Below are 12610 nucleotides of genomic sequence, written 5' to 3'. Positions count from 1 at the left end.
TCACAAGCCATGCCACTTTGTAGTTAGGATTTTCCCTCCAAATCCTCGGACATACATGTTTCCCAACATAGGTTTTCACTTGCATTGAATCTTCATTGTACATCCTAGAAGCATACAATCTCCATGGACAATTTTTCTCACACCTTGCACTAATCTTCCATTTCTCATTCCTTTTTAGCTTAATAGAAGGTGCACCATACTTAATGGAGTGAGACCACATTGCATCTCTTAACTGTGCTGCATCTCTGAACTTCAATCCCTTTTCAAACTTTGGATCATCCCTATCGGCTTCTGATAGAAGCATATTTAGGCAACTTAGTTGGCTTGTTCTTGTGCATTTACGTTATTATTTCTTAGTTCTTTAAGTCTTTTAAGTTATTTTCGTATGTTTTCAGGTTCTAAGGGCTAAAAGAGCAAAGAAGTGCATTTTGGAGCCTTTTGGAGCACTTTTGGGCTAAGGATGGATAGCTTATGCTTGGAGCCAAAGTGTTGGACGAAATTGAAGGCCTTGTATGCACTTTAGGACATAAAACAAAGGGCCTAGCCCAATCAAACAAAGCCTTAGCCGTGCAAAACCTTTCAATTCCAGCAACTTCCCTTGTTTGCCGTGGCTCCCCCTTTGCATTTCCAGCTTCCCACTTCATCATTGCAGCACATTAACTTCCATATTCCTCTTTAATCCACATGCATTCATCATCATTCACCCTAGCTTGCAGCCACATGCTTTCCCATTTCTTTAAATCAGCCACATGCACCCAAACAAGCCTTTGCCGTGCATAACCTTGGCAATTCCAGCTTTCCACCAAGCAACCTAGCTGTCATTCCACATGCATTCACTCTTAATCATTCAACCATGCAGCCACACATTCATTCTCCACCTTTGTGCCGTGTTTCCCCCTTCATTCCAGCCATTCCACATGTCTTTCCAACCTAGCCACATCCACATGCACCCATAATCATTCACTCACCTTGCAGCCACATGCATTCCCCTTTGCAATTCCAGCTTTCCACCAACAAATCTAGCTGTCACTCACATGCATTTCCTTCATTATTTCAGCCACATATCCTCCCATTCTCCCTATAAAACCATGCATTCCCTCACCAACAAGAGGAGAGCCCTTTGTGCCGTGCCTTCCTCCACCATTCCAGCATTCATACACACTTCACACCATCACACAACCATTGCCGTGCATAACCTTCCATTTCCAGCATTTCTCCTCCATTGAAGCCACTCCAACCACTCCCCATTCCATTCCACATACAAATACAACCCCAAAACCTATCCTTAGACCTTGTGCCGCAACAAAGAGGAAAAGAAGAGGGCCTAAACGTTCATACAATTCAAGTTTGAGTTGTTGGAATGTTTAGGTGTTTCTTTTCCTTTGATTTCAATGTTTAATTTCAATTCTCTTTGTCTTGTACGTATGAGGAACTAAACCCCCCCTTGGCTAGGGGGGATTCGAAATACATGTTTATGCTTGCGATATGATTTGATTACTTCTAATTGCGTTTCATAAGTTGTGAATTCAATTTACTTATCTATGTGAATTACATTGATTTGTGTGTGTTGGTTGAGAGTGCACGCTTAATTATCATGCATAAATTGGATGCTAGGATATAAGGAAATTTCACCTAATCGTTATGGAATTATATTCACAAGTAGTAAAAGTTGATGATCTCAATTGCGTTAAGTAAATTCTTGGCATAAGTTTCATGCAGTTCATAGTAACGAGTGCTTTGTCAATGCTTATGGTTTTCAAAGAACTTAATGATTCTTGCTTGTATCTCTATTATGCAATTCATATAGGGAACTTGTGGGGAATGTTTTGGGTTGTCGTATGCAATCATCCAATTCAATAACGTTAAGGAAAATCTGAGGGTTAATTAGTGCAATTCACGGTTAATCTGGGGCATTGAGAATTCATGGTTTATTGAAAAGCAATTGGAAATCGTTTCGTATGCAAGTATAACATGTATGGAGATGAACCCCTTAGCTAGCTTCCCATCCATTCAATTCCATCAAATTCATATTTACATTCTGCTTTAAATTGCAATATGTGCATTTAGTTTAATTTCGTCCAAAACTCAATCCCCCTTTACTTTATTGTTCAATTTAGTTAGAAATCAATTTAGTTTGTGTTTTTAAAGTATTTTGAGTCTTTTGGTTTGTCTTAGTGTTTTCAAGTTTAGTTTTGCATTCTTTGAGTCTAGTTTAGTGTTTTAAACTTTATTTTACGTTTTTGAGTCAGTTTCCAAGTGATTTTGCAATCCCTCCTAATCCCCGGTTAAGAACGATCCCTACTTATATCTATACTACAATTGTCAAAAAGAGGGTTTAATTTGTGTGCGTATAATTCTCGCATCAGCTTCTTCATTGAACTTAGGGTAAATGATATTCTCATCACATTCTGAACTTGAATCGTCCACACTGTGCAGGCCATTTGAATCTTGTCTTTCATCATCCAGGGGAATGTTTTCTACATCCCTTGCATCAATAATATCTTCTGGATGTTGGTTCCCAACCCCTTCACCCCATTCAACATCTCTAATGACACTTTCTATAACTGTATCATCTACTGCACAATGATCATCATCTTCCAAACTATAGTCACTATACTATCATCCTCTGCATTTACTGCCACAAAAATGCATATTTGTTAAAAACCTAAACTTTGCAAAAATAATTGAATACTGAAATTAAAATTGCAAAAATAAATGTTTCAAAAATTTTACCTTCATTAGCTTCTACTTCGGCCCCTTCATTAACTTCTTCAGTTTTGTGACCTTATTCAGTTTCATCACCTTCATCATCTTCATCACCTTCATTATCAGCATTGAGAGAACCATCTTTAGCCTCATGTTCATCATCACCATTGTAGGCTATGTCATTCAAAAGACATAGCTATTTTTCTAAGTGATCAACACCCCCTTTTGCTCTACCCTTCTTCAGTTTTGATCCACTTCCCATTGTAATCGAAATCGCCACCCTCGATTCCTCAATATCGTCTATAATGATACCTTTTTTTAATATGCCACTCTCATTTAGATTCATTAAAAGCTTATGTTTCAAGGCAGCTTGATTCGAACTTAGATGTTCTAGGTAGATTTCTATTTCCTTAGTCTTTGGAACATACTTGCACATTTGACCCACATCTTGGTCCCGTTCAATAAGCCTTAATTCCTCCCTATAAGACATCCCAGGAATCTTATAGTGATACAATATAAACCCATCATATCCTAGCTCCTTAACCATTTCATCGATCTCGAAAAAAGACATGAAGTCTTTGTTTACGTAATCAAACCAAGCCTCGAACCCTTCTGTATATGCATTTTCAAACCATTTCCGACCATGGTTAATTTTAAGGCTAAATAATTCAGGCATGCCTGCAAAGTCAAGGAAAAAGGTTTTAAAACCCAAAAAGTTAACCCAAAATACGAGTAGGACCATGAGGAAAAAAGGTGAAAACAAAAACATAGGGACTTGGGGGCCATGAATACAGGGTTATTTAAAGACTGCAACTGAGACCACGAATGAAGACAAAACCACATGCACATTGAAAATAATTAACAATGCAGAAAACCCACTACAAAACACAATTCTAGAAACCATAAAGAAAAAAATGGGGTTGGAACTCACAAATCCCTAATCCCTAAAATTCAAAATTGAAAAATCGAAAAACCTAAACTCATATTATCTACACTTCGAAAAAGGTAGGTTGCTTACAATAAACCGGTGTTTCAGCTACTTCAATCCTCTTTTTTTCCCACCCCATTGCCAGCGATGGCTTTAAGACAACCTTGCCCAGAAACGGTGCCCCTTCTTTGATGTGCAAAGATGTGTGCAACGTACGACGGCGTGCGAGGTCGAGCTAAGGCGAAGTGGAGTGACGACGCGTTGATAAGGTTTCGGACGGAGATGGGGGATCGCGATTTCTGGGGAAGTGAAAAGTGGTTTTCACTTTTCACTTTTTCACTTTTAACTGTCCCCCGTCCCCCTTCTCTGAATTTTGAATTTTGCATTTTTTTTAACTGAACCCTTCCTCTGAATAGAAGAAAGAGAGAAAGAAAGCAAAAAAAAATCCACGTGGACCCCTTAATGACACGTGACACCCAATCATTGTTCACATGGGCGCCATGTCATCACTTAACGAGACACTTAACAGTTTGACTAATGGATGTATGAGATTCTCCCAAAATTTACACTTTAGGTATGACTCTGGGACAAAAAAAACTTGATGTACTAAATGTTGAAAACCATGAAACATGAGGGTAGTAAACTGAATTTCTGGGAGAATACCACCAGACTGTAGTACTGAGTGGCTTATTGAAAATCTTACTTAAATTCAAGGATAAATTAGGTAGTATCCCTTGTTTTTATTCTCATTAATTGAAACCTTATTCTTTTTTCGTTTTTGATTAAGGTCCCTTAACTTTTCTCCATGTCATTATTAGAATATTAAATTCTTTACAAGTTATCATTTGTAAATTTAGAAAACGAAAAACTTATTTATCATTTCCAAATATATCTTTTTAGTATTTTTTTTTCATATATTTCTATTTGTAATTTGTTCCAGTATTCTTTTTAGTTTTAATTTTGTACCCATAATTTTGAATTTTAATATGTACCGATAATTTTAATTTAATTGGTACCCATATATATATATATATTTTTTGTGAAGGTACCCATGCTAATTATATGTATCTATTTTATATTTTAAAATATATCATACTTATTTCTTAAAATACATTAATAATTACATGGGTACATTTTTTTATCTAGAACTATGTGACGAACAATATTACTCTATTATTGATTTTTAAGTAATTGTTATATTGTAAAAATATTATTTGATTTTGTTTAAATTTCATAATTTGTGGGATATTAAATGCATAAATGCAGGAGTTAAATCTCTTAAATGATGTTAGGGACCTCGATCAAACTATTTAAACAAATACGGTTTTATTTGAATAGTTAGGTTGATTAGGAACTGGAACCAAAATACCTAAATTGAATCTCAATGAATTTCCATTTAAATTCAATCTTTCACAGACTCGACCCCTACGTGGCAATGTTCTCTGTACACCATAAATTCTCTTGGATAACACATGGAGAAGTACATTGCATGAACTTAACTGAATCAGCGTCTCATTCTATGCACAATCAATTTGTTAAGAAGTTAGTTTTACATGCAACACTTGCACACTCTAACACAATCACTGTCTATTGGCAGCCTCCAACAATGACATGCCTATTCTCTCTTTTTCTCGTGCCATCCTGTGGCGTTACCTAGAGCAAATATGTTAAATCTAGGGGCCCAATGAGCATAATTTTGATAGCTTATGTTGTAATAGGTGATGCGATTTACATTTTATTGTGTTTATGATGTTTCATCACAAGCAAAGAGAAAAACTCCGATTCGGAAAAATGGTTTCCGATGAATTTATAAACACACATAGTACACACACTCCCGTCCCAATTTTGTTTCTAAAAGATCCCGCTCTTGATCTAGGCGGGATCTATCCCCTTTTTTTTCCTCTTCTTGATGCGTAGTGGACTGTTAAAGCAGTTCCCTGTCTACCCATGGTTGAGACATTATACTAACACTTCCTACTAGTTGCTTTATTATAGTATCGTTTGCATATGATATAACAAATGAGTGATGAAGATAGATGATCTGCCAAAATTGTTGAATCCCAAAAATTCTTTTTTGAAGAGAGAAGATGAACCTCTACTAAGTGCTTCCCCCGAAATAATGAAGAGTCTAGGGTTTCAAACCTTGACAAAGCCCTCTTAAGCCTTATAAAGTAAAGAAGTCATGGTCCATTGAGCAGTACAGAGAACTTTTTTTTTTCAAACTTTTTATGAATAAAATTGATAAAATTTAAAATTTAAAAGTTAATTTTGATGGAATTGGTAAAACTCTTTTGATAAAATCAAAAGTAAAGTGTATTACGTAGAAATCAACCATTCATATGATTCTTTGATAGAAAGAAATCACAAATAATAAAGAAAGTTCTTATAATTATATAGAAAAAGAAAATATTAAAGAAAAAAATTAAACATTAAAAAAAATGGAGTTTTAACGAAAAGCCTATGGTACTATTCACTTTAATGAAAAACCACATTTTTACACTAAAAAGTCAATATTGATACTATTCATTTTACCCTTTATTTTTTCTTTATCATTAAAACTCAAAGTTTTCAAGCCCTTTTCATTAGTTTTTCTTAAAAAAAAAGGGAGGGAAGCATGCCCAATGAACTATGGTTAGTCGTCAAAACATGTTAAGTCTAAGTGCTTTCGAACAAAGAAAGCAAATCCATGCCCGTACCATCAAATATGGGTTCAATCTTGTAGCACCAATTGGAAATGCTCATTCAACCATGAATGCTCGGCATGGGAATTTGGAAGACGGCAATTTGGTGTTTAGGAGAATGCCAATGAGGAATACAGTAACTTGGAATGCAATTAATGGTATCAGGTTTTCAAAAAATGGGAAGGGCATCGAGGCTCTACAACTCTTTGAGGAGATGCGGTTGGAGGACGCAAAACCGGACTATGTTACATTTGTGAATATTGTCTCTGCTTGCAGCCATATGGGATCCGTCGAGAGAGGCTGGGATATATTTTAAGATGATGTCTAATAAATTTGGCATAGCCCCAAGGGTGGAACATTATGCTTGCATGGTTGATGTATTGAGCCGTGCTTAGATGAAGCCAAAGAGTTTATAGAGTCAACAACTATTGATCATTGTATGGGTTTATGGCGTATTCTATTAAGTGCTTTCGGAACTATCGTAATTACGAATTGGGAGCCTATGTTGGAGAGAGGTTAACGGAGTTGGGCTCACAAGAATCATCAGCTTATGTGTTGTTGTCAAGCATATATACTTCCTTGGGCATGAGGGAAGATGTTGAGCAGGTAATTAAGGAGCCTGGGTGTAGCTGGATTGAATTGAAGAAGCATATTACTGATCACAGATTACACAGATTATTGAATATTCCTTATTTGCTTGAGCGTGTATGTCTTTTATACCTGTAATCTTTAGAAGAACCACATTGGATAAAAACAATAGAAACATTCGCGATAAAACTGATACTTGAGATAAAGTTTGAGGATACAGCACATGACTGCACCTCTAGTGGATGACTTTCTCGAATTCTTAAGGAATAAAACAGATACTTGGCGTAAGAATACTTGCCCACTTAGTACTATGGTTTAGTGATATTTCTCTTCACCTGTAAGTAAGAGGTCTTAGGTTTGATTCTCGTGAAATACGAATATGAATCACATTATTATTAGCCCATTGTAAGGTTAAGTTCACCTCTCCTCCATCTTAGCATAGATAATACCTTTTGTTAAAAAAAGAAGAGATAATTGGCCTAAGGATATTTACCCTTATAATCAACTTTTTCTACTATCTTAATTAATTGTTTGATGTCTAATTACTGTTTGAATGCCCGAAGCTTGCTATAGTACTCGGCCAGCCATCCTTCAATGATCTTCACCTCAGTTTTTCGTTGCTCCACCAACCAGTCTGGATCAGTAATGTTGATTGATCGAAGTACATCTAAGCAATGAGATCCTGTATAATAAATGTTCATTTTGTGTTAATATAAAGAACTATTGATGTCTCTTTTATTTTTTTAATTTTGTTTTTTGTTTTTGGCTTTAACCCTTCTAGTGGAAATAGTGTTTCGGGATTTACCATTCTTTGCATGGACTGCAACGACAGTGTCTGATATGTTCTCCAAAACCCTGCGATTAGAGTTAATAAAATCAAGTAGTTAACTTACCATACTTGCTATCCGTTGTTAATTTAAAAATTGAACGGTTTAGGAATTTTCATGTGCTTACCCGGCACCACTGAACGGGTCTCGTAGCCCATTGGAGAAAATAATATTGCTAGCGAACCTGTAAAGTGCCAGTTTTATATCCTGTTTAGCAGAATTTTTGTCAGCATAGGCAATAACTATATATATACCAAAAATCTTATTCTACACTTCTTACAAGTGTATTTTTCTTTCTAATTATAGAAAGTTTGAAGTGCAAAATGAGATTTTTTGAGTGCCAATAACAATTCCATATATATATATATATTGAAGCATTATATGTGAAGAAATTAAAAGAACGGTTTGAAAAGTTGAATATTTATTATTAGATGAAAAACATACATGGCCTCCAAAGTAAGCAGTGACCCAATGAGGACGAGGAGGGACACCATAGATTGCTTTGCAGTTGTCAATGTATTCTTGTAGATCGAACTGGTAAGGTGGGAACATGGAATCGTTGCTGACGCTTATGGGAATCACCATGTCACTACATGTCTGCGTGGTACAGTACACATTAAGTATATCCGTCCATCATCGCATATATGATTAGTGGCAGTTTTATGATCTCTTGAAACAACAATGCAGAAATCAAAAAACAAAACTGATCACATTGATGCGCTTTCTAATAAAATGTTGAGTCATATTATTGTATATGACTCATTTATATTAAAAATCTGAATCAATAATACAAAGAGAACAAATGTTATTCGTAATAATATTATGTGCATTTTTGTAGAATTAGACTTACCCAAGTTGATTTAGTCATTTCAGAATTACATAGATTTAGCCAAGTTGAATGCAAAATATTATGTGTATAAACAATGTAGAATATTGCTATCAATCATGATATGGGAATTAAAGAACTTGAAATACTTGCACTAGGGTACTAATAATGCTTATTAACTATGAATAATGATGTTCATACGTACTCATTGAATTATAGTTTGTATCTGTACAAGTTGTTATAATATATCTATATCTATATCTATATATATATATATATATATATATATATATAAACTTGCTTATAGAAGTTGCAACAATATATGTGAAGCAACATTTAACAAAGAAAAAAGCAATATTCCCCGAAGTCGAGTTTCTTTTAGGGATCCTCTTTGAATGACAACCATTTATGGACGAGTAAACCGAGTTAAGCAATAACCTAGCATGTGTGCATGTCAATGTTTATGATCACTTCGAAGCAAGATTTTTATTAAGTAATTAACCTTTGGCATAATCAGCATATCTAGAACATTAACTTATCTGGACCAAAAACCATAAATGTTTATCTATTTATTTTAGACAAAAATATTATGGAGATGACAACTGCAATTGAGTATCACGTTATCTGACAAACAATGTATACATGCTATATTAATAAATAATGTTTTAAATCAGGACGGAGTGAAACTTTGAATTTGATCATTAATATGAAAATTGGTACAGTCGAACTTACTGAACTATAAGTTGGTTTTGTCATTGAAATCATTGTTAATAAATTTTAAGTAGGTCATAATTAATCAATTGAGATAAAGTGAGAGGATATACTTAATTACCTGCCAACTCCACCCTACATCTGTTTCAGATAGGTTTCTGGGTTCATTAACATAGCATGACCTATTTCCACTATATGCAACAACACCTGCAAATATTTTGCTTAGAGTATCATTTCCAGAAGACACTCCATCAATGCCGCCACAGAAAACAGTAACTGGATAACTTGGTGGACTATTGTATTGAGCTGCCCCACAATACAAACCATCCAAGTAGTTCTTCAGCTCAGACGACGTGGTCAACGGACTAAAAAACAAGAAATTAAACAAACAGGGAAATGAGTAACCTAATTATCTAAATTATCAGCAATGTTTCTTGTTTATGTAAACTTTCAATTCACGTAAATGATAAGAAAAACAAAAGATTAATGACAAAATTGTTAAAATTATTTCTTATTATTATGAAAATTCTAGCATGTAAATGACAAAGAAACAAGTACGTAAGGACAAATTAATCATTAGACTTTATACACTGTTTAAATGAATGATTAAATTTAAACATTTTCGATGAAACCATCATATCTACCCATGATGTGACAAGAAAACAAAGGAGTAAGAGTGGAATTATTTCAATATTATGGACATTGTATAGACCACCATGCAAAATTATAAAAAAAAAGAAGCAAATGAGTAATGACAGAAGTATTGGAGAATTAACTAATTTGACCATCTCATCCCCATGAAAATGTCAAAGAAAAAGTCACTATACATTCCCTGGTATAATAAATATACTTTTAAAGAAAACTGAATGAATTTTTTAAAATACTAATAACAATTTCCTTGAATTAATATTACCTATAACCCTCAAAATTATATAGCTAACAATCTTTAAGCACCTACCTGCAAGTGTGGAATTTGTTGCTAAGAAATGAGAGGCCTTCAGGCTTGGAAGCCATATCATCAATTTCGGACCACGACTTTTTTATGGTTTGGTAGCAAGTTTCACTGGCTTCCTGCACATGCATGCCCATAAATCACAATTAATCGTTTGTTTACTAAGACAAATACATTAACTACTAATTTGAATATACGATTTAAAATGTTTTGTAGCAGAAGCCTAGTATAGGAGGGTTGGGTTGAATAGGAATTTCTTCGATAAAACCAAAGTCATATGTTCGCAAACAAAATATACAAAGAAAAAGAGATATATTACTTGAAAATCTTTGGTAACAATTGAGTAATATCCTTGTTCTGGTGGAATAATGTTATCAAAGTACAGAATTGGAGCTGATGAGGCTAGAGCTCCTAGAGCGACATGGGGATATTTTAGCCGAAACCATGAAGCAAGCACTGCATCAAGTGTAAGAAAGGGAAAATTAAAACATTAACAAAAAAATTTACTTATACATTAATTAATTAGTCGTAACATTCACAAAATGGAATCACTCACTTCCACCATATGATGCACCGATAACAATCACCGGAGAATGTTCAGCGCGGAGTTGCTTCTTTACATGTATGAGGATCTCTGCATAATCTGCCATTGCTTGAGCTGAGTTGAAGTACCCAATAGTGCTTGCATTTTTAAATGCCTCTTCCCTTGATCCAAATGGGACTGATTGCCCATAGTAACGGTGCTATAAAGAGAAAAATAAAAGTTCAAAGTAACAATAAAAAAGGTAAGAATTCACCTGATAAACATTTTATATTTTTATGTTGACAATATGATATCTTAAACTACTCTAATCTATTGAAATGGTCGAACCCAGTAATAAGTGAACGTACTGCCATGACAAATTGGCCTACCCCATATTTGCGATAAGCACTTTTTAAGTTGATAATCAAGTAGATGTGAATAAGTCTGGCAAGAGAACATTTCTAAAAATACAAACAACTCAAAATGGCGATATGCATGGAACTCTTTCTTACGTACCTCGATAAATATCTGGAGAGCTTGAAACTGATTGGCGTTTTCACTAAGAAAGCCAATAATAGATAGATCAGCATCAATGGCTTCTTCTTCACCAAGGTAAGCAAATATTGGCGCGCTGATATTGGAGCCTCCCCAATGCTTGAAATTGATCAAATATCTTTGCTGAAAAGTATTGAAGCTATCAGGCCTGAAGTTGAAATGGTCAAGTGTTTGGTTGTAATAAAATGTTTCAAATTCTGTAGCTGGATCAAATGCAGACAAAGGTTTTGGGTGGTCGTGTGCAAAATAATTTCCTTGTACAAATGTTCCAGCATTCGGACTTAGCAGCGGGATGTTTAAAGGTGTAGCAGAAACTGAGATTGTGATAAAGAGAGAAATAATTAGTACAAGGCATTGAAGCAAAGATATGAGACAGTTCATGGCTAGGTTTTGGATAGAATGCTGCTAATTGGAGAGTTTCAGTTGAGTTTTAATTTAGACTAAGCACGGCCATATATAATAAGAGATTATGGCTTTGTTTTGACTTCTATATAATGGCCGGCGACAGTATTTAATTATAGAAATTATCGCTCTTCCTACAATTTAATAAAAGGAAGAATAGAGATAAAAAAATCATTTCATGGAAAGAGGGGAAAAGTAAATGATAGTTCTTTTATAATGTAAGGACTAAAAAATTAATTAAGCACTTGAGGTTTAAAACCCAGACTGAACCAATCCCACTCATAGCATAATTTTTTGGTCTAGAAATTCATGAAATGCACAAAACACACGCACACTAACACTTAATCACTCTGTCTGTTGGCAGCATCAAACAATGAAACGCTAGCATGTGCCTTTTCTCTCAAGCCTTGTCTTAGCACTGTGAGCAAAATCGCATTCAGGGCAAATGATTTATTGAGGAGACCTAATAAGCGCACATACATTTTGCCCATCATCTTTGTATCTAGTATTTTTCTTTTTAAATTGATGGATCTTTTAGAATTTTCACATTGATGAATCCTCAAGAATTGTGTTGATGCAAATTTTCGCCATCTTTAGTCTTGAAGAAAATGCACCTGCAAAACAATCAACACCTTTGATCAAAGACCTAAGCCTCACGTGCCCACGAGGTGGGGGCTGGGGGGAGGAGGTTAGGCTGATGGATCTTCGATGCCTAAGTTAGTTTCTCTAAGGAGAGTAATGTGTTTAGGGCTTTTTTAGGGTAGCAAAAGCCTCCGAAATTTGGTAGAATATGGGGTATATATAGGGGAGAGGGCTGGCCATAGTGTTAGGGTTTTACCCTACACATGGTGGTATCCTATTGGCCAAGGTTTATGGATCAATATTCTCAAGATATTAAATAGGAAATAATA

General features: G+C 34.9%; 1 protein-coding gene across 1 annotated transcript; it reads right to left on the bottom strand.

Annotated features, from left to right (window-relative positions):
* Nucleotides 1–7445: 7445 nt before the first annotated feature.
* Nucleotides 7446–11678, bottom strand: LOC103947757 (lysosomal Pro-X carboxypeptidase-like). The gene is made up of 9 exons (XM_009358708.2): nucleotides 11259–11678; nucleotides 10776–10962; nucleotides 10539–10675; nucleotides 10226–10338; nucleotides 9389–9632; nucleotides 8175–8327; nucleotides 7858–7937; nucleotides 7709–7758; nucleotides 7446–7585 (listed from the first exon to the last, which is right to left on the bottom strand). Exons 1-9 carry the CDS (start codon nucleotides 11676–11678, stop codon nucleotides 7446–7448), a joined length of 1524 nt encoding a protein of 507 aa, XP_009356983.2.
* Between the last annotated feature and the right edge of the window lie 932 nt (nucleotides 11679–12610).

Source organism: the organism of the source record quoted next, unplaced genomic scaffold, assembly GCF_019419815.1.
Source record: "Pyrus x bretschneideri cultivar Hongxiangsu unplaced genomic scaffold, Pyrus_bretschneideri_v1 Contig29, whole genome shotgun sequence".
Lineage (NCBI taxonomy): Eukaryota > Viridiplantae > Streptophyta > Magnoliopsida > Rosales > Rosaceae > Pyrus > Pyrus x bretschneideri.
The sequence above is the reverse complement of the archived record's forward strand: the minus strand, read 5'-3'. Positions and strand labels throughout refer to the sequence as shown.